Raw genomic sequence first — 23,107 nt, forward strand, 5'->3', positions numbered from 1 at the left:
ACGCCCCAGGTTTGTTTCTCTTGCTAACCAAATGCTTGAGACCCTGCGGGACCAGGCAGAAAAGGCTTGTGTTTGTTCGGTTTTTTCTTTTCAAATTTCAAATTCCTTTAAGCCAAATGCTGGGCTCCAAACATCCTGTAGGGGAATAAACCGCCTCACCAGTTCTGAGTGTGGAAGCATGACTCCGCCTCGCCAACGACCGCAAGACAGACAAGCAACTTCAGAGAAGCCAGGTGAGGTAAGGAGACCGTCTCACCCCCCTGGGAGGGAGAAGATCAGCTTTCCTCAGACAGGCCCGCCTGCGCCGCAGCCTGGAGCGAGTCCACAGCCCACGCCCCCTGCGGCTGGGCCAGGGCGGTGCGTCACGTGGCCAGGCAGCTCAGCCAATCAGCGCAGCCCTCGGCGGTATTCAAATCAACGGCGGGGTCGACGGTTGTGGGGATCTGTGTCACCGCCCGGGAATCGGGGTCTGAGGGTCGCCTTCCGCTTCCATGCCGGGCACTGGGCGCTGAGGGACCCGTGGGCCTGGTGGGCGGAATGGAGAATCGGGATGTGCCTCCAGGCCCTTATCGGGCCACTAAGCTGGTAAGACAGCGCGAACGACGAGACTGGCCAGCGGGGTGATGGCCGGTTTTACGTGAGAAGGTTCATAGTTTTTCCTAGGGCGGAGGGATGGGCGCCAGAGCCCAGGAGATCGCTGAAGAGGAGGATGAGGGGAGTTCTCGAGTATCGCGGATCTTTGCAGGACACGATTGTCCCCCTCCTTTGAGAGTCTGCCCTCCTCCTTTCTTTGCTCCAGGTTCCTGGGGTAGGCGCATCGACCCAACTTCTTAAGTGACTCTGTTCTTGGTGTTTTCGGCGTCCCCTGGAATGACTTAGATTAGTCTGAGTTTAGACGCTCCTCACGCCATATTTCCTACCCCCAACAGGATTTTAGGGGAAGGCAATGGCAACCCACGACAGTACTTTTGCCTGGAAAATCCCATGGACGGAGGAGCCTGGTAGGCTGCAGTCCATGGGGTCGCTAAGAGTCGGGCATGACTGAGCGACTTCACTTTCACTTTTCACTTTCATGCATTGGAGAAGGAAATGGCAACCCGCTCCAGTATTCTTGCCTGGAGAATCCCAGGGACAGAGGAGCCTAGCGGGCTGCCGTCTATGGGGTCGCACAGAGTCGGACACGACTGAAGCGACTTAGCAGCAGCAGAACGTGTTCCAGTGTTTTGTAGGATCAGATTGTAACAGCTTAATTTTGCCAGTCTTGTGGAATTAAATACAGGATGTATCGACTGAATACAACTCAATAACAGCTATTTCTAACAGCTAAAACTCAGAATATTTTAAGTACCCATCAGGAGCCACTGTTTGTAGTCACAGGATTTGTACTTGCACACAGCGTCTTGTGTATTTGGATCATCAATCCACGAGGATACTGTGCCACTGGTTATGTGACATTAGGAGGATCACTTGTGTAAGCATCAGTTTCCCCACTGGTAAAGTAGAGCTGAGAGTTGTCCAGAGTAGATGTTACTGTAGGTGAAAGTGTGTTGTTATCTGTAGAATGCTGCTGCTGCTGCTGCTGCTAAGTCACTTTAGTCGTATCCGACTCAGTGCGACCCCATAGACAGCAGCCCACCAGGCTCCCCCGTAGAAACTGCAGCTCAGTGTAAGTTTCTTGAATAATATATGAAATCTGGAGGTGTATAAAGAAAAGAATACAGTTATTGTGTTTTCTTTCAGCTCTTAAATTTTGTGCTATGATGTTGGGACCACATAGGTTAGAGAAGTGGTAGGATAGCAAGTACTAACATAGTTGGACTTACAGATCAGATTTCTTCACCTCTAATGTAGGATTTTTTTCAATTAAAAAGCTATACGTTCTGTTTTATCTATGTACCACATCTTATTTATTCTTTCATCTGTCATGGAACATTTGGGTTGTTTCCATGTCCTGGCTATTGAATATAGTGTGGCAATGAATATTGGAGTACATGTGTCATTTTGAATTATGGTTTTCTCAGAGCATCTGCCCAATGGTGAGATTGCTGGGTCATACGGTAGTTTTATTTTTAGTTTTTGAAGGAATCTCCATACTGTTCTCCACTTGGCTGTATCAGTTTATATTTCCACCAACAGTACAAGAGGTTTCCTTTTCTCCACACCTTCACCTGCATTTATTGTTTGTAGATTTTTTTGATGATGGCCATTCTGATGGTTTGAGGTGATACCTTATTGTAGTTTTGATTTGCATTTCTCTAATAATTAGTAAAGTTGAGCATATTTTCATGTGTTCATGGGCCATCTCTATGTATTCTTCTCCAGGGGATCTTCCCGCCCCAGGGTTTGAACCTGGGTCTCCTACTTTGCAGGCAGATTGTTTACCACCTGAGCCACAAGGGAAGCCCATTTTCACTGAGCATATTTTCATGTGTTTATTGGCCATCTGTATGTCTTCTTTGAAGAAATGTCTTTTTAGGCTTTCCACCCATGTTTTGACTTGGGTTGTTTGTTTTTTGATATTGAGCTCTATGAGCTGTCTGTGAGAAAAACAAATATTATTATATTAACCCATATGTGTAGAATCTAGAAAAAATGATACAGAGGAAGCCTATTTCTGGCGCAGGAATAGAGACACAGACATAGAGAATGGAGGTGTGGACAAAGGGAGGGTAGGAAGAATTGGGAAATTAGGATTAACATATATATATATGTATATTATACACATGGGCGTGCTCAGTCATGTCTAACCCTTTAGGCTTTGTCAAGGCAAGAATAACCCTTTAGGCTTTGTCAAGGCAAGAATACTGGAGTACGTTGCCATTTCCTCCTCCAGGGGATCTTCCCGACCCAGGGATTGAACTTGCATCTCCTGCATTGGCAGGCGGATTCTTTTACCACTGAGCCACCTGGGAAACCCAACTACCATGTGTAAAATAGATAGCTAATGGGAACCTGCTGTATAACACAGGGAGCTCAGCTTGGTGCTGTGTTGATCTAGATGGGTGGTATAGGGGACAGGTGGGAGGAAAGTCCAGGAGGGAAGACATATATGCATACACATAGCTGATTCACTTCACTGTACAGAGAAACTGACACAAGGTTGTAAAGCAGTTGTATTCCAAAAAAAAAATGTTTATCACCACCACCTTCTATACCACCACTCTTAGACCTGACACAAACCCAAAAGGTTGGGTAATTTGAAAAAGATTTCTGAGAGTGTGATTATCTTTTTAAAATATAAATATATCACAGTGTCAAACAAATAATAGACTTAAATTTTAATTTACTCCATCTGTTATGTTCATTATTGGAATCTTCACTAGTAAATATATAAACTTTTTTTTAATACTAGAGGTATTTTACCAGTAAAACTACTGCCTGCCATAAGTTTTGTTTGGCCTGCTTAGTTATGAGTGCAGGTTCTAGAGTTTTCAGCTGTGTGACCTTGGTCAAGTTATTAAATATCTCAGTACTTCATAATCCATATCTGAAAATGGGATAATAATAGTACCCATTCATTGAATTGTGAGAATTAAAGTGAAGTAATGAATGCAATGCATAATGTCTGACACAAATGCTACTATCATATCATTAATATTAGTTGAAGTTGTAGAAACAGGAATAAATGCTTTCTCTGTTGAGGACTAAAAGCAGGTCCATTACAGTTCTCCATTATTCTTAGGTTTCCTAAGTAAGCCAATCAGCCAATGAAGTACTTTTAGTCAAAAACCATCACATAAAAATATTCTTGTAACACTGTAACTAATAATAAGAAATTAGTATGAGATGTAAAAAGATTTTAGCACAAATAAGACAAGTGATTTCTTCATGAATTTCAATGATTTGATAATATGTGAAAGGAATGAGTGGATTTTTAATTTTTTTTTTTCATTTTGCAGTGGAATGAAATTACCACATCTTTTCGAGTGGGAATGCCCCTAAGAAAACATAGGCAACACTTCAAAAAATATGGCAACTGTTTTACAGCAGGAGAAGCAGTGGACTGGCTTTATGACCTATTAAGAACTAATAGCAATTTTGGTCCTGAAGTTACAAGGCAACAGACTATCCAGCTATTGAGAAAATTTCTTAAGAATCATGTAATTGAAGATATCAAAGGCAAATGGGGGACAGAAAATCTTGATGACAACAGTCAGCTATTCAGGTATTAAACAAAGAAATAACTGCAAAACTGAATTACTTAACCATAAAGTTTCACTCTGCTTCTATTATATGGTTACTAAAACAGCAGCCTCTTTAGAAGAAGTAATATTTTCTTTAGAAAACTATTGCTCTTAGTTCAATTGAAACCACTTAGAAGTTAAAGTCCTTTAAAACTAATTCCTGCACAATTCAAACCTTATAATGATAAATAGTATATATAATAAAACAAAGTTGTGAGGAAAGGAGGAGATACTGTAACTTTAACATCTTCTGAAAGCTCTGTAACATGTGAAGGACAGAACATTATCAACATTTAGTTTCATAGATTTAAGAATTATAAATTCTCACAGGTTCTTCCCTTCAATAGACATATAATATACAATCTAAGAATACATATGATGAGATAAATAATAGCAAGCTTATATAATAACTAAAAAAAGAAATATAACACAATTTGAAAAAAAAATAAGCATTTATCATGTACTAGCAGCCTTACTTTATGAGTTATATGTTTTCCTTATTTAATCCCTAGAATAGCTAAACAGGGTAGATATTAACTCATTTTTACAGGTGAAAAGGTAGAGACCATGCATCAGCAAATCTTATTCCTTCAGTCTGAAATATGCTCATGTACACATTCATCAGACTAGTGAATACATTTCTTCTCATGTCATCTATATTGTAGCCCACCTTGAGGTCAGGAGACCTTTCTGACTCCTGCATAATTGGGTCTGCATAATTGAGTTTTCTCTCATGCACCCAGAGTTCTTGATTATATATCCCTTAAATTAGATCTTTGGATTCTAATACACGTGGTTTTTTACTCTACAAAATTAGTACTTTTCAAATGAAATGTAGAAATAGATTTTTGCCTTTGTGTCAAAGATGGTTTATGTCACACAAGTAAACTACAGTAACAAATATATAAATACTTTGTATAAAACTCTGTAAATCCTTCCTCTCTGTGCTACTCATCAGTCACCATTTGAGTTTCTCTGCTGCACTCATCCTTTAGCTTTTACTGTCCTCAAGGTCCTAGGCTTGTCTATACTTCACCTCTCTCCCTGGACAGTCTCCTACTATGTCTCTGCTTTCACGCCATGTCTTAATGACTTTCAAGTCTCCAACCCAAATATCGCTCCTGAGCTTTAGGACTCACTTTTTGCCTGTTAGACAGGCACTTCACATATCATATAGCATATGAAAAATCACTATCATCTCCTAAGCTAACTTTTGACCTCTTACATCCATTTTTGTTTTTTGCTATTGCTGAGTCACTTCAGTCGTCCATATCTGAATGAATGGCAATCTTTCCTGTAGTTGCTTTCATTCTTTCCCTTCTCTTTAAATATGAGGTAATTATCAAACCATGTATATCATGCTGCCTCAGTACGCTCTGATCTGTCTGCTTGTCTTCATGATATTTTTTTCATTAGACTGTTGTTCTCTCTTACCTGAAATTCTGTAAAACTCTTAATCTCTCTACCTCTAGGCCTTTTACAGTGATAATAAAACTATGAATTGGTTTAAGAAGTCTTGTTAAAATGTTAACAGTTGCATTTGTTGATGGTCACCTATGTGGATGTTATTTTATAAAAACACCCTGTATTTGTTTGTATCTTTGAAATATTTTATATTAAATTGAAGGGAGGAAAAGCATTATAATCAAAAGGAACAACAGAGTTCTGAAAATTGAAGTCACAAAGGACAGAAAATATATACAAATTAGATAACTAATAAGAGAAATTTAGAAAATGTAACTTTCTAGAACTGTTTTGTATGTAAGTCATACCTCTCCTAAAGAATTAGTCCTAATAATAACACTGAATTATACAGGAATAAAGTTAAAATATACAGTTTACTCATGATATCAGGAAACTATTAAAAAAATTTAAAGGCTTAATGAGAAAATTAATTTATGTAGAATATTCATTCCTTGATAAATTAAACCCAGTGTTTTTGAGTTATTTTTAAGATTTTTGTTGTTGGTCAGTTGCTAAGTCACGTCCAACTCTTTGAGACCCGTGAACTGCAGCACGCCAGGCTTCCCTGTCCTTCACCGTCTCCCAGATTTTGCTCAAGCTCATGTCCATTGAGTTAGTGATGCTATCCAACTGTCTCATCCTCTGTCCCACTCCCCACCAGCACCCACTCCCAATCTTTCCCAGCATCAGGGTCTTTTCCAGTGAATCAGCTCTTCGCATCAGGTGGCCAAAGTATTGGAGCTTCAGCTTCAGCATCAGTCCTTCCAGTGAATATTCAGGGTTGATTTTCTTTAGGATTGACTTTTTTGATCTCCTTGCAATCCAAGGCACTCTAAAGAGTCTTCTCCCAGAACCACAATTCAAAAGATAAATAGGCACTAAGATAAATAGGCACTAAAAGTTCATTATCTCACATTATTTAATTGCATATTCTTAAACCAGATTTCCTACAAGTTCTCCACTTAAAACTCTTCCACGAAGGCATCCAGAATTGAGAAAAAACAACATAGAGAATTTTTCCAAAGATAAAGATAGTATTTTTAAATTGCGAAACTTATCTCGAAGAACCCCTAAAAAACATGGACTACATTTCTCTCAGGTAAAAACATCTTTTTTACTAATCACTTGTTTAAATATAATTACTGTGTGCTTAATAATATCAATAGAATAATTAAAAGTAAATGATTCTTTAAGATTTGAAGCCAATGCTTGGAATCACTTAGCTATATTATATTCTAAGTGTATACATGTAAATTTGTTTGGAACTCAAATAATAATAAAAATTATAGTGAGACATACTTGAAATACTATTTGTATAATTTAAGCACGTATTTTAAATTAATTTGACAGTAGTGGGGGCAGATACAAAACCAAAAGCTCTATTACGGCACATGCCAAGTGCTAAATTGCTTCACTCATATCCAACTCTTTGCAACCTCATGGACTATAGTCCACCAGGCTCCTCTGTCTGTGAGATTCTCCAGGGAAGAATACTGGAGTGGGTTGCCATTTCCTTCTCCAGGAGATCTCCCCAATCCAGGGGTCTCTTAAGTCTCCTGCATTGGCAGGCAGTTTCTTTACAACTAGTACCACCTGGGAAGCCCCAAATATTGTATTATTTCTTCAAGTGACACCTTTACAGCTCCACAGTAGACTGATACTAATAGAATTACTAAATATTAGAAGTAGTATCAGTTCATTATTTCTAAAATTTGAGCATATCATATTAAACCAAAGTAATTCTTTTTTCAGGAAAATTCAGAGAAAATGAACTGTGAAATAATCGAGGAAGATCAAGAAAATTTAGCTGAAAACAGAGAAATAAGCCAGAAAGATGTTGAAGAAGTTTGGAGATATGTTATTCTGATCTAGTAAGCTAAAACTAAGCTATGACCAAGTTCCTGGGGGTGTTAAGGATATTATTTTGTTATTTTCATCAAGATGCTCAGTTGAAGAAGAGCAGATTAATTCTCAACACTTAGGATTTCACCTGTACATGTGTTTCTTAATAAATACTTTTGTATTTATTGTTCTGGTATAGGAGAAGTAGAATGGTTTGACTATGATTTGCTTTTTCTTTGACTCAAAGTTGTAGCTATAGTTTGGGGTCTATGTTGGTATCCTTCAAAGGTTATAAAGATAAATATACTTTAAAGTAGATACTAAATATAAGCCTTAGAGGTTCGATTTAAGAAAAATATTCTGAAAGCTTTGTCTGTTTTCTATTCATACTCTCGTATTTCTATTCCACCTATTTTATGGAGAAAAAAAAAAGCTTGTATTCTTTCTTCTATTTAGCCTGCAAACCGTTCTAGGTGTATCCTCCCTAGAAGAAGTCATAAATCCCAAACAAGTAATTCCTCAGTATATAATGTACAACATGACCAATACAAGTAAACACGGAGTAGTTATACTGCAAGACAAATCAGGTTGGTATCAATAAAAGAAGTTGGAATCATTTTAAACTTGCTGAAAAAGGCTGCAGCTATAGTGAGGATAAAGAAAGACCAAAATACATAAAGTAGAATGCTTCAACTGAGAGAACATCAGGGAGACTACTGTTTAATCAGAGGTGCTTTGATAATCATTTCGAAATAATTTTTAAATGAATATTATTCACACTATTGCTTTAGCTCTTAAGGTGGATTCTTGCATGAATTTTTTTAATGGCAGAGTAAGCATCCAAAGAGTATGCAAATATAGTTGAAACTATTGTTTAACCACATTTTATTGAGGACCTACAATGTGCTGGGCATTGTGCTAAAGATTAGTGATGATTAAGAGAAAAATGGTCCATTCCTTTCTGGAGCTTACATGACAAGTTACATACAGATTTAAAGGGGTCAAGACACATGCAAAACCAAAGTAACACAAAATAAAATAAGTCCAAACTTAAGAACCATATTTAAAAGAATACTGGCTTTATATTGTATGTATTTTATATAATGTATTGGTTTCAAATATAAAGAAAATCAGGGAAATCAAGCCAGTTGCATTGGAAAATTTACATTATAGGAAGTGTATTAATAAATTTACTCAAAATGTTGGCTCTTTTCTTTTTTCCTAATAATCAGTTGCTGGCTGTAGAATTAACTGACATGCATTACTTTGAGATTCTTTCTGTGGGCAAGAACTTTTGAGATTTTAATCATAAGAACAAAAAGTAAATGCTGAAAACTAGGAGCTATGTTGTATATGCATCCAGCTTTGGATCAGTCCCATCTTTCATTACCTGAAATAACTTGAGTGTATGCTCTCATCTAAGCTTTCTATTTATGATTATTAACTTTTCAAGTGAAATGTATGTGTGGTTTTTGTGTTTGTGTCAAAAAACTGTAACACTTATGCATCATATTTCACTTAGTAGCAGTTGAAAGATTTTAAGCAAGCCTTGCTTTGAAATCACCTTAATAGTAAAATGTATTTTAATCAATTATATTTTATTAATAGATTTATATATTAATATATATTATATTTTATATAATTTTTATATTTTATAAAATATAATTAATAAAATATAGCTTTTTCTGTCATAGGTTTCACTCAAATCAGTAATATTCAAGAAGCATAGCTAACTTTTAAACTTGTATTTTAAAATACTATATGGCCCTATATATTATTAAATATGTAATCAATTTTAATTCTGGTAGTACATATACATATATATAAATATATGTATAATTATGTAGCAAGTGTGAAGTTTTAAATATACTATTACAATAATTATATAATTAAATGATATTAATTTTTGTGTAGATGATCTTCCTCACTGGGTACTATCTGCCATGAAGTGCCTAGCAAATTGTAAGTAAACAAACGGTATATGTGTGATATGTGTATGTATTATATTGATAGTATTTAATAAGAGCCAAGGGATTATTTTAATTCATGAAAGTCATGATAAAATTGAACTATATCATTTCTGTTGATGTTTAAATGAAGATCTAGTAGAACTGATTACATTTCATTACATATGGATTGGGTTATAGAGCACTTTTTCTCTGCAGATAATGATTTTATAATCCAAGCTAATCATTTATGACTCAGTTTTCATAGATCATAAATTCACAGGCTAGAAGATCTCAAAAATGATTTTTAGATATAATCAACATCAATTGTCTCATGAGTCCAGGGGGTTCAAATAGCAACTTATAAGTAAGTTCAGTTCAGTCGCTCAGTCGTGTCCGACTCTTTGCGACCCCATGAATCGCAGCACGCCAGGCCTCCCTGTCCATCACCAACTCCCGGAGTTCACCCAGACTCACGTCCATCAAGTCAGTGATGCCATCCAGCTGTCTCATCCTCTGTCGTCCCCTTCTCCTCCTGCCCCCAATCCCTCCCAGCATCACAGTCTTTTCCAGTGAGTCAACTATTCACAAGAGGTGGCCAAAGTACTGGAGTTTCAGCTTTAGCATCATTCCTTCCAAAGAAATTCCAGGGCTGATCTCCTTCAGAATGGACTGGTTGGATCTCCTTGCAGTCCAGGGGACTCTCAAGAGTCTTCTCCAACACCACAGTTCAAAAGCATCAATTTTTCAGCGCTCAGCCTTCTTCACAATCCAACTCTCACATCCATACATGAGCACAGGAAAAACCATAGCCTTGACTAGACGAACCTTTGTTGGCAAAGTAATGTCTCTGCTTTTGAATATGCTATCTAGGTTGGTCACAACTTATAAGTAAAGCAGCTTGTAAATATAAAGCTTCAATTAGAAATGAAGTCTATAAAACCCACTTCATTCCCCTGGCCATTGTACAGAGCTTCAGCATTCAGATGTTTCATGATACGCTTCTTCTCCATAGGATATATTAATGAGACTTTTATGTTTATCAAAAAGAATGATCTTCACTAAATTAGATAATTTTTTAATGTTTTGTTCTTCAAGCTTTTCCCATACTGGTCAATGATGATTGATTTTTATAATTTAAGGCCCTGTTCAAGTACAAAACACTAATTGCTCTCAAAAGTCAGTTTTAAAAATGTGTACAGAGGTGTATGCACACATCATCAAAAGTAAAATTATATTTTAATAATTACATTACAGAGGTAATTTTCTAGGTCTTATAAAATTTGTATTTTATTAATGTTCAAAATAAGTATATATTCCCTTATTGTCCACTGGGTGTCAATATGACAAAATAACAGAATAGCAATAAAGTAAATAATATTAGATACAGAAAAATTTTATTTATCAAATCAAGGTAAAGATCTTGAACAGAAACATAAGATTTTTGAAATTCTCTTTCTACCTTCCCCTGCCTACCTGCCTTTCTCTCTCATACCTTGCTTCATAGATAGTAACTCAAATATTCCAGGGATTTCTCTGATACCTCATCTTTAAGGTTTTGTTTCTTTTGCTTCCCAGTCCATGTTATGCATAAGTGATACCAAAGATGCAACTTACTGGATTCCAGTTTAACAACAATATGTCTAGCCAGAGGCAATATTAAGACTTTGATTTAACATGTTTGTTATTTATTCCTGCACAGTAATCCTATGACATACAAGAATCAGTGATCAAGATACTATTCCCAATTTTTTTCTAGAAAAGAAAACTTTGCCTTTTTTCTAATACATGAGGAGCTATATATTCAAACCTAGATTCTCTAACTGTAAATTTTATATGTTTAATTCCAGTAAAGAATTTTCTATCTTAAAAAACTTGTAATGATTATCAAAATTTTTATTCTACATATTAAGAATATATCTCATATCCTCCTTATAAAAACTGTTTTGTTCCACATAAAGCCACCGTTAGCCTTTAAACTATTAAGTGTGTATATGTGTGTGTTACCTTGAAAGATAGTAGAGTAACTCTCAAATCTTAGTGCATATCACAGTCACTAGAGATACTCACCAAAAATTCAGGTTCAACTGATTGAATATGTCAGGATTTTTTTTTTAAATCATATCTCAGAAGATTCTTCTAGTAAAGATGCCCAGATCAATATTTGGAAGCTACTAAATTAGTAAACAAATAGCAAAAATTTCTAGATCAATAATTCCTAGCTGCATTGGAATTCTGATAGATTCTGTACTGTATAGAAGAGATTATGCTTTTAATAGGCACACTGATGTTTCTGATTATGTAGTCCATGGACCGCACTTTAAATGCTGTTGAGTCTCAAGGTCCTATGACTTGCTCTTACAGACCTCTGAGTTCTAATTTTAGCTTTGCCATCAAAGTCTCTTGCCTCTTGAGCAAGTGGCTCTGAGCTTCAGTTTCTTCATCTATAACATGAGATCAGAATTTCCTGAGGAAAATACCAATAAGTAGGCATAATTATTTCAATAACGTTAAGCTAATTGAACAGCAATGTAATGACAGTATTTAAATTCATTCAGAGTATGCTTTATATCAGGCAAAATTTAATCATGAAAATATAAATTTGCAAAAGACAATTTGAAAAAGTTATTTGCAATATCTAAATATTCTGTGCTATATAAAATGAATTGTGATAAAATTCCATTAAAATAAACTTCCCCGATGCTTTTAAAATATATTTCAAATTTTTCAGTCATATAAATATTAAAACTAAACAAAATATTAATAAGTGCAGTGATTTCTAGTGAAAAGATAGTGAGAAGGCATGAGATATGCACAACCTTTTAAATTTTTGAATTATGACAGAATTTGTTGTTAAGCATAGATCCTTCATGAAATAAATACAGGCTTTAGGCTTTTTATAAGTATCTTTAAAAATTATATTTAAAAGAAATATGTTTCACTTTTTTTTTACCTTCCACTTAGGGCCAAGAAGTAATGATATGAATAATCCAACTTATATTGGATTTGAGCGAGATGTATTCAGAACAATTGCAGATTATTTTCTAGATCTCCCTGAACCTCTACTTACCTTTGAATATTATGAATTATTTGTGAACATTTTGGGTATGTATAGATTTTTCCTTATTATTTAATTTATTTTACTGGTTTCCAGGTCCCCCATAATTTAAAAGATCTGTATGAAAAAAGATACATATGAAAGTGACAGGCTATAAATTATTTTAAAACTCAGAAATATTCTGGTTGCTGTTATGTTTTCCAGTCATTCAAATATACCATTCTAACACCAATTCTCTACACCAATAATGTCTTGCAATTCAGTTCATTTCTGAAACTACCCAGTTAACCCAGACCCCAAAAGTTGAGGGCAAAGTTTTTCAACTTGGATACTAACTACCCAGGACTAGCTTAGACCCCACAGATTAAGGACTCAGTTCATCAAGACTGTCCTCACTTCATACAGGAGCTGCAAATGGGGTCCTCAGGTTTAATAGCCCTTCTCCCTGGCTAATTACCAAACCCAGGGATTCCCACAACCCCCCTGAGGTTTAATAATTCACTGTGATAGTTTTCAGAACTCTGGAAAGTGCTTTACCTAATGATCACCAGTTTATTATAAAGTGTATAAGTCAGGAGTAGCCAAGTAGAAGAGAGTTATAGGGCAAGAAAGGGGGGTAAGGGCTGTGCAGAGCTTCTATGTTCTCTTCAGAAATGTCACTCTCCCAAGTTTGTCCATGTATTTACCAACTGGTAAGCTCCCATAGCTGTGTTGTTTCCATTTTAATTTGAGGTTTCACTACATAGACATGGTTGATTAAATCATTGGTCATTGTTGATTAAGTTTGATCTCCATCACCACCACCAACCACCCTACAACCCCCTCCAGGGAGGTATGCATGTGTGCATGCTAAGTCACTTCAGTCGTGTCTGACTCTTGTGACACTGTGGGCTTTAGCCTGTCCAGCTCCTCTGTCCATTGGATTCTCCAGGCAAGAATACTGGAGTGAGTTGCCATGCCCTTCTCCAGGGAATGTTCCCGACCCAGGGATTGAACCCATTTCTCTTAAGTCTTCTACATTGGCAGGTGGGTTTTTTACCACTTAGTGCCACCTGGGAAACACCAGAGTCAAGTGAAGTGAAAGTTGCTCAGTCATGTCCAACTCTTTGTGACCCTATGAACTATACAGTCCATGGAATTCTCCAGGCCAGGATACTGGAATGGGTAGCCATTCCCTTCTCCAGGAAATCTTCCCAACCCAGGGATCAAACTCAGGTCTCCTTAAGTTAGGACTAAAATTCCAACCTTCTAAGCAAGGCCAGCACTGGTGGTGGTTTAGTAGTTAAGTAATGTCCAACTCTTACAACCCCATAGACTGTAGCCTGCCAGACTTCTCTCTCCATGGGGTTCTCCAGATAAGAATACTGGAATGGGTTGCCATTTCCTTCTCCAGGGGATCTTCCCAACCCAGGAATCGAACCCTGGTCTCCTGTATTGCAGGTAGATTCTTTACTCAACTTTACTCAGGCCAGCCCTAAGTCAGCTCATTAGCGTAAACTGAAGCGTGCTCAAATAGGCTCATTGTGAAGGATAAAAGGCTCCAATCACTCTGGAAATTCCTTGGGTTTTAGGAGCTATGTACCAGGTATCTGAGAGAAAAATCATATATATGTTTTCTTAAACTACAGTTGTCTTATAATTAAGAGCTTTCTAATACTTGTAGACTGAAAGTAGATATTTTTAATGTATTTGACTCAATCCATTTAATTAGATTGTTAAAATAAATTTTAAAATTATTTTCATCACAAGTTGGAAAACCTCTAGTCTTGCACTTTGTAACTGAATGTTGCATGTGTCCTATTTAAGTGGCTTCTGAATTAAGCAGCTGCTATTTGTACTATACTAACAATATGTACTATAGTGATGCTTTATTTTTTTAATATTGCTATTGTTTTTGTTTTATTTTTGTCCACTATCATACAGTTGCATCTTAATTTTTGTTTCATTTCCTGGTAGTTGTTTGTGGCTACGTCACAGTTTCAGATAGACCCAGAGGGATACATAAAATCCAAGATGATCCACAGTCTTCAAAAATTCTTCATTTAAACAATCTGAATTCCTTCAAATCAACTGAGTGTCTTCTTCTCAGTCTTCTTCATAAAGACAAAACAAAAGAAGAATCAGATACTACTGAGAGACTCCAGATAAGTGATCAAGGATTTCAAGAAAAATATGATAAGAAAATGCAGCTAGTTAATTTTAAAAACAGAAGAGCCAGTGCTAATGACATAATAGGAGGAAGTTGCTATAATTTAATAGGCTTAAGTAGAATGCATGTTCTATCCTCTAACATCAAACCAAGGTGCTATTCATTAGAAGGAATTGTAGATTTACCAGGGAGTTCAAGTAAAGAGGTCTCCAGTGTCTTCCATCAATCTGTTCTGAACATAGAAGGACAAAATAATATGCAATCTTTAGGGTCTGAGACCAAACAGGAATCCCTGATGAATCTTCATTCAGAGGAAGGTATTCAGAAGCCATTCTCTGTTGGTTATAAGAGAACCTCTACTTTGACCATTCAAGACCAAGAGGAGTTATATAATGGAAAGTGCAAACCGAAACAGCTTTGTAGATCTCAGAGTTTACTTTTAAGAAGTAGTACAAGAAGGAATAGTTATATTAATATGCCAGTGGCTGAAATTATCATGAAACCAAATCTTGAACAAGGCAGCACCAGTGTGCAAACAGCTATGGAAGGTGAACTCGGAGAGTCTAGTACCACAATCAATAAAAGACTCTGCAAAAGCACAATAGAACTTTCAGAAAACTCTTTACCTCCAGCTTCTTCTATGTTGACTGGCACACAAAGTAAGGTTGATGCTTTCAATGCATGTAATATTAATTTTTAGTGTTTACTAACCCAGTTTTGCTTACCTGGCTTTTCTTCTCTGAAATTGCTTAATTTTTTTCTCCAAAAGAAAAAATTCTTGTTGTATAAGACTTGTCATGGCATAACTAAGATTTATTCTACTTACCTAAAGCACTCCTTTTCTTTGCCTTAAATTTCATTTATTCTGAGTCACTGTTTATAATTGGTGAAAGATTTTCAGTCCTTCATAATCCAATGGGTTATGAAGAAAATAATGAATATCTTACCATGTTTTTGAAGAATGTGTAAATTTCATGGAATAGTTAAACATAATATTAAAATATTATTTTGCCTTCCTTATATAACTATATGATGGTAGTATTAAAACAACTAGTGTCATTGATGATTTTTTTTTTCTGGGGGGTGACTTTGCTTTCCTAGGTTTGCTGCAACCTCATTTAGAGAGGGTTGCCATCGATGCACTGCAGTTATGTTGTTTGTTACTTCCCCCACCAAATCGTAGAAAGCTTCAACTTTTAATGCGCATGATTTCTCGAATGAGTCAAAATGTTGATATGCCCCAACTTCATGATGCAATGGGTACAAGATCACTGGTAAGTTGATTCTTAAGGAAAGAATAAGTCTGAATCATAAACCACCACCACCACCACCACCATTCCCCCATCCCCAGCAGAGAAAAAAAGTTAGAAAACCAAACTAAGAATACTATTCAAGTGATGTCATGGTCTTGAAATCCTAGATTCTTGAGTTTAAAAGACTTGAAAGTCTAACCTTCCCTAATGTGCAGCAGAATGCACATTAATCCTTTGTGCCCAGTCTTTTATACTTTCACATCTTGATCTTTGTATTGTCTGAGGACTTTGCCTCTTCATTCATTCTATGTTAGAATGAGTCAGACTGTCAGACCATATTATATTGCCTCATGCCAATTCTGTTTGGTGGGGAAAGAAGAGGAGATAGATATAGGCACTACTGAAAGCTGAAGGGCACTGTAACCCTTGAAATAGAGAATTAATGGGAAATTCATGTGTAGTAAGTCAGAGTGTTTCAGATACTCTGGGAGTGGAAAAGTTGTATTTGATGTATTGTGTGAATTAGGATGGCTTGTCACTGTAAGCAGGAAGTTGGAAGAACTTCTGTGAAATAGTCTTGGGCTCCATATGAAGATGAGGGATGAGGCATTCATATGCAGATCCCCATTGGAAATGAACTCTTGAAAGTGTACCTCTAATATGTTCCTCTGTTTCTCTCTTTATCTCTGTGTCTCTCTCTCTGTCTATAAAGAACTGCCACTTCCTCAGAGCACAGCTTCAATTTACAGGATGTTCTTGTAGCAAGGAATCAGGAGCTAAGTTCCATTCTTCCACTCAGGACAGTTTTTTAATAATAACAGACCTAATATAAAGAGAAAGAATTACTCTCAGTGATTGTGGCACCACTAAAAAGCATAAGGAAGTTTGTAGGGGAAGATATTTAGAGAGATATGAGTAGAAAGAAGATAATTTTGATTTTACACTTTTCAGTTAGGTTATAGGACATCCACGTGAAATTTATCCTAGCATGTTGGAAACATGAGCCTGGTGAAAAAAGATCAGATCTGAAAGTACATGTTTTGCAAAGTGATAGTTGAAGGTATGGAAGTAAATGAGCTCTACAAAGCTGAGGAAAAAAAGAATAAAAATCTGAGGACTGAACCTTAGTAGAAGATAGGAAAATCCTGCCAGACATGTAGAAATAAAACCAAAAATAGTTCAATAAATATGCTCAGCATCTATTATGTGCACAATACCTAAAATACAATTCTGTATTCAAATTATTTTAGAATGAAGTGTGTGTTTATGTGTGCCTTATTAAATTAATCCCACAAAAATACAAATAGAATATATAACATATAAACACACGTGGTTACAAGATTGGCACCATATATCTTTTGAAACTGGAAAATAGTGTGTGCAAGGGTGCATGCATGTATGTGTCTTGTATTTGGTGGCTTATATGGATATAAATGAGAGTAAATTAGTTTTGAAACCCAAAATTTATCCCAGGATTTGAAGATCATCATGATGGAACTGAAAAATACATAAGTTGTCTTTAAAGACTGATGGAATAGCATTAAAAACTATTTTCCAATTTCAAAAGATATATGGTGCCAACCTTGTAACCACGTGTATTTATATGTTATATATTCTTCTATTTGTGTTTTTGTGGGATCAATTTACTAAGTCACTCTTCTCTAACAGTCTTTGTGCTGTACTGTGCTTAGACATGTCTGACTCTTTACAACCCTGGGGACTTTAATTTGCCAGACTCTTCTGTCCAGGGCGATTCTCCAAGCAAGAATACTGGAATGGGTTGCCATGCCTTCCTCCAAGGGATCTTTCCTAACCCAGGTGTCCCACATTGCGGGCAGATTCTTTACCATCTGAGCCACCAGGCAAGCCCAAGAATACTGGAGTCGGTAGCCTATCCCTTCCTGGCTTCTCCAGGGGAACTTCCCAACTCAGGGGCACCATATTTATATGGTATTAATGGAATCTGTGTATTTACTAATAAAAGCGTGACAAAGTTAAAGAAAAAGCTAAGTCTTCTGTAGTCATTTGGAATTTATATTAAGGAATTACTTAACAAGTACTAAAACAAAAGGAATTGGCATTTTATTCTTCCTAATGTTATGTTATTGTCCTCATTTTTAAAGCTGAAGTTGGCTTATCACTTTATCTCAATCTGTTAGCATAATGCTACCTAGAATTTACTGATAATCTAATTTATATAAAACCTTAAGCTTTTAAATTCATGTCTTTTATTATGTTTCTAGATGATACACACTTTTTCTCGGAGTGTGTTACGCTGTGCTGAAGAAGTAGATCTTGATGAGCTTCTTGCTGCAAGATTAGTATCTTTCTTGATGGACCATCAACAGGAAATTCTTCAAGTGCCTTCTTACCTACTGGCTGCAGTAGAGAAACATCTTGACTACTTAAGAAAGGGCCATGTATGTATTGTAAGTCTTAAAATTCTTTGCATTATTCTATTGCAAATGTCAAATCATCTCAAACTAGCCTTATCAAAAAGGGAAACTATTTCAGCTCACGTAAATAACCTCCAAAAGTCAGGAATATAGACAGAATATGGAGATTCAAATAGCCAGAGGACTCTTTTCCATCCCTTCATCCCTTATTTCCATTTCAGTCTTATAGTTAAAAACTGGCTCCTTCACATGATGGAATATGTTTGATTAAAGTTAAAGTCATTCAGTCGTGTCTGACTCTTTGTGACCCCATGGACTATATAGTCCATGGAATTCTCCAGGCCAGAATACTGCAGCGGGTAGCCTTTCCCTTCTCCAGGGGATCTTCCCAAACCAGGGATCAAACCCAGGTCTCCCACATTGCAGGTGGATTCTTTACCAGCTGAGCCACAAGGGAAGCCCAAGAATACTGCAGTGGGTAGCCTATCCCTTCTCCAGTTTATCTTCCTGACCCAGGAATCAAACTGGGGTCTCCTGCATTGCAGGCAGATTCTTTACCAAGTGAGCTATGAGGGAAGCCCTATGGTCCATTGAAGCTCTTTGCATTCCATGGGGGAAAAGAGCCATTCCTTCACCTTTGATTTGAAAAGTTATTGGTATGGACTCATATTGGCCCAGTCTAGGTTAAATGCACATTTTTTAAGTGGTTGAGGGTGATTGAGTTGGAAAGAGGGCCATACTCTGAGTGACTCTACATAGATTAGAGAATAATCTGTTATTCAAAAAAAAGTAAGGATAGTTGGGGGTAGAATGGGAAGGAGAAAAGGAATCTAAGCAGCCAAAAGCAACACATCAGTTCTATTCAGTCTTTGACTGCCCAGCATATATACTCATGTTTCTTCCTATGCATATCATTCTAATGTTGCCATAACTTACCATGATTATAACTATCCTCTACAATTTCTTTCTCTTGTCTACAGATGTTAGAGGCCCTGCCCATATTCTTACACCTCAAAAATTGTAGAACACTTTTCACTATTTCAGAACATTAGTGTTTTAAGCGACTGAGCGACTTCACTTTGACTTTTCACTTTCATGCACTGGAGAAGGAAATGGCAACCCACTCCAGTGTTCTTGCCTGGAGAATCCCATGGACAGAGGAGCCTGGTGGGCAGCCATCTATGGGGTTGCACAGAGTCGGACACGACTGAAGCGACTTAGCAGCAGCAGCAGCAGCAGTGTTTTAAGATGAATTAAAACATCATGTTGTTACTGTTTCACGGTTAAAAGAATAAAATCCATGGCTAATGGTACTAATGATGATTTTACATTATTAATATCTTATGTACATCCCCATTTTATGGATGAGACAAATCAAGACAAGTTTAAATCACTTGCTGATGGTTATAAAGCTGTAGTAGATTGTAGGACTGGGAGTGAGACCCTACTGACTTATTGCTTCTCTGCTGCATAATACAGTTTTCTTAAAGTGTTGAATGTTTGGTGGCAAAATAATATGAACAAAATTCCATTGAAAGAATTATTTACCAAATAGGAACATGACCTGAATTAATAGATTTGACTGTATCATTTTGTTCTTTACAGATTAAAAATCCTGGAGATGGAGTGATTGCTCCTTTGCCAACATATTCATACTGTAAGCAGATCAGTGCTCAGGAGTTTGATGAACAGAAAGTTTCTACCTCTCAAGCTGCAATTGCAGAACTTTTAGAGAATATTATTAAAAATAAGAGTTTGCCTCTAAAGGAGAAAAGGAGAAAAATAAAACAGGTAAGAGATTGAATAATTTCCTAATCATAGATATTTCTAATATGTTATTGCTGTTTGTTACTTAAAAACATTTAGAATCTAATTTCTTATTTTAATATTTTGAATTTTAAAGATTATATATATATAACTTATGTATTTCTACCTGCTTGGTTTTACTCTATCCTGAAATTAATAATAACAATAATAACATATACTCTCCTTTATGTCAAGTATTTTGTATTTATAGCATGGATTGCTTTAGGAAAATAATTATAAACTTTAGATTATAATATGTAAATTTTAGTGACTCATCATTGCCATTTAGAATTTTGGCTCTATATCAAAGCACTGTAGCCACATGATTCTAGCATGTCCAATTCCAGATCTGAGACACTTGAAGAAATATGAAATATACCAAGTAGATCCCAGTGACCTTCATGGTGTTACCAATGAGAAGAAAGAACATCTGGAATTTAGGAGAATTAATACCAGAAGAGAATCCTAGAGCATTAATGCTAACTGGGCTCCAAGAAATATTACAAGATACCTTTCACATGTGAGAAAGTGGAGGGAGAAGTAAGGATAAAGTAAAAGGATACTTATCAAATACATGTTTGAGAAAAGCACGGAATTCTTATAAAATCTTGACCAGTGGCTTCAGCTTGGTTAATAATGTTAAATATCCTCTAATTCTTCACCCCATTTTTAAGTTTCAGAAGGAATATCCCTTAATATATCAGAAAAGATTTCCAACCTCTGAAAGTGAAGCAGCACTTTTTGGTGACAAACCTACAATCAAGCAACCAATGCTATTTTTAAGAAAACCAAAGTTTCGTAGTTTAAGATACTAATTGAATTGAAAATTATGTACTACTTCTAGAACTTTGGTAAGTGAAGCCATATGTAAGAATTCAGGTACTATAAAAGAAGTATTTATTAATAAGGTTTTTTTTTTTTCAATAAAACATTATATAAGGAGGTGCCAAATAGTTTTTATCATTGTGAAGCTGCTAAGAAACTAGTAGACCTTAACTGAGAGCAAACAACAGTAGATGATACCAGATATTTTAACCAGAAATGATCTTTTGTTTTTTATACAGCTATCTGGAAAAGTTATCATGATGTGTGCTAAAACTGTATTTACTTGAATTTTGAAAACTGACATTTGCTCATCAAGATTAAGCTGTAATTCTGTTTAAAAAAAAAACTTATCTGCACATGCTTATTGATGTTACTTAAAGAACTAGATGTTTTAGTTGTTTATAATTACTTTTGTTTCTAAGTGTAAGAATGTGAAGACTATTTGGAAGCTTGGTGAATTAATTTTCATCTACTAAATATTGCACTCTTATATATTCTTTTTCTACTTTTGATCTATTTATGTATCTATGTGTTTTAAAAATATGTATATATAAGACTTTGGTTTGCCTTTAATGTTTACCCCAACTGCTTCAGTCATTCATTTTTTTCCAGTAAACATCTTTTGCATTCTAATTGTCATGAATCTACAAGAAGGTAGAAATATGAAAGAAGTAGAAGGCAGTCATATGTTCATTTAAAAGATATTTATTTAGCAACTGCTATATGCCTTTCATTCTTCAAGATGTGAGGAGAAAATGATGAATAAAACAGAAAACCTCTTCCCCTAAAATATTTTCTAATCAAGGAAAATATACCTATTATATACTTAAAATAACAGTACACTCCCTGAAATCAAGTCATGAGGATTCATTCCTACTGAAGACTAGCCTTTTTAATGATGAAACAGTTCTCTAAGCTAGTGTTTTTTAAATTGGTGCATATTAGAAGCATCAGGAGAGTTTTAAAATAAAAAATGCTCAGGCCCTACCTTATATTGATTAAATCAAAATTTTAACGAATAGCATATAGGCCTCAGTATTTTTTAAACTCTCCAGGTGAATCCAATATTCAGCCAACTTTGAGAATCAGTGCCCTAAATACTTTGTATAAATAAAATGTCAAACTGGTATCATATTGGCTTTATTATTTCACGGAAGAAAATCCCAAGTGTAAGTTCCTGTCATCTTAATAGAAGGTTCTCCAAATTTCTACTTGACTAACAGTACAAACTTGAAGCAATTTTTCTTCCAAATTTTTCTGAAGATTATTTAATATCTATTTGGTAAGTGTAAAGATATACATACTGACTGGGATGTAATAGACACTTATTGTTCAATGACTGTTTTGATTTCTCAGTGTAATGTCATACAGTAAAATGACAATGTTCCATTTGAGATTAATATTTTTATTAAAAATAGGAACAGAAAATAATATATCTTTTTCCCAGAAACCTTAGCTAAAAATATTGAACCAAATTAGAATTCTTCCCAAGGTGTTTGTAGACTCAAAAATTTGTTTAAAGATGTGTACTAGTATGAATTATGTTGTGTATTGCGATAAAAACTATTGTGGGTTTTGTAACAATTTAATTTTGTATTTATTGATATTAAGTATATAAATACTATAAAGACATAGTAAACTTTCATCTCCATTAGTGTGCATTCAATTGAGGTTAAAGAGTACATGATGTAACACTTTAATAATGTGAACTCTGAAGTCAGATTTGGATCCTACTGTGCTATTTACTAGGTAACTGCAGACAAGTTATTTAAATTCTCTAAATCCCAGTTTTCTCTTATCTGTATGATAAAGATTATAATAGTACATGTCTGTTAGGATGTTGTGAGCATTAAATATAATAATGCATGAGAGAAATGTTTAGCACAGTGTCTAGCATAGAATAGGCACTCTATAAATATTAGAAATTAATACTAGAAACACCTAGAATTATAGCACTAGAAGAGATTGTAGGAAAAAATATAGTCCTCTCAGTTGCTTTGAGCAGAAGGGAAGGAACCAAAACAAAATTGTGAGCAATTTCTTGTTAAACTTATTTGTAGTGTGTGTCTTATTAAACTATTTTTAGTTATGAAAGAAAGCTTCTGATTGTACATACTGGTTGAAAATATTTGGTCGAGTATAAAGAAAAAAATTAATGTGAAAAGAAAACATTAATGTCTTCAG

General features: G+C 35.6%; 1 protein-coding gene and 1 long non-coding RNA gene across 5 annotated transcripts in view; one reads left to right on the forward strand and one right to left on the reverse strand.

The window, feature by feature from the left end:
- Nucleotides 1-272: 272 nt before the first annotated feature.
- On the forward strand, nucleotides 273-22,568 carry DEPDC1 (DEP domain containing 1). 4 transcript variants are annotated; one of them, XM_061411624.1, is made up of 12 exons: nucleotides 286-585; nucleotides 3,900-4,165; nucleotides 6,591-6,747; nucleotides 7,401-7,519; nucleotides 7,947-8,077; nucleotides 9,405-9,452; nucleotides 12,401-12,541; nucleotides 14,451-15,302; nucleotides 15,745-15,917; nucleotides 18,140-18,325; nucleotides 19,898-20,083; nucleotides 20,773-22,568. In XM_061411624.1, exons 1-12 carry the CDS (start codon nucleotides 538-540, stop codon nucleotides 20,911-20,913), a joined length of 2,448 nt encoding a protein of 815 aa, XP_061267608.1. In that variant the 5' UTR covers nucleotides 286-537; the 3' UTR covers nucleotides 20,914-22,568. The 4 variants fall into 4 exon arrangements, with proteins under 4 accessions (XP_061267610.1, XP_061267608.1, XP_061267609.1 ...); XM_061411625.1 differs by having other exon boundaries at nucleotides 372-585; nucleotides 18,140-18,316; XM_061411627.1 differs by lacking the exon at nucleotides 14,451-15,302 and having other exon boundaries at nucleotides 375-585; nucleotides 18,140-18,316.
- The window catches only part of LOC133244435 (uncharacterized), a 34,016-nt gene continuing 29,097 nt past the window's right edge, over nucleotides 18,189-23,107 (reverse strand). The window contains exon 3 of the long non-coding RNA XR_009735404.1: nucleotides 18,189-18,275. This is a non-coding gene — a long non-coding RNA (uncharacterized LOC133244435). The remainder of the gene's footprint in view (nucleotides 18,276-23,107) is intronic.

This window comes from Bos javanicus, chromosome 3 (genome assembly GCF_032452875.1).
Source record: "Bos javanicus breed banteng chromosome 3, ARS-OSU_banteng_1.0, whole genome shotgun sequence".
Lineage (NCBI taxonomy): Eukaryota > Metazoa > Chordata > Mammalia > Artiodactyla > Bovidae > Bos > Bos javanicus.

Coding starts and splice junctions, on each gene's coding strand:
- DEPDC1 (XM_061411624.1), top strand. CDS start 538: ATGGAGAATCGGGATGTGCCTCCAGGCCCTTATCGGGCCACTAAGCTG. Junction 8,078..9,404: donor TATACTGCAAGACAAATCAG/GTTGGTATCAAT, acceptor ATTTTTGTGTAG/ATGATCTTCCTCACTGGGTA. Junction 15,303..15,744: donor TATGTTGACTGGCACACAAA/GTAAGGTTGATG, acceptor TTGCTTTCCTAG/GTTTGCTGCAACCTCATTTA.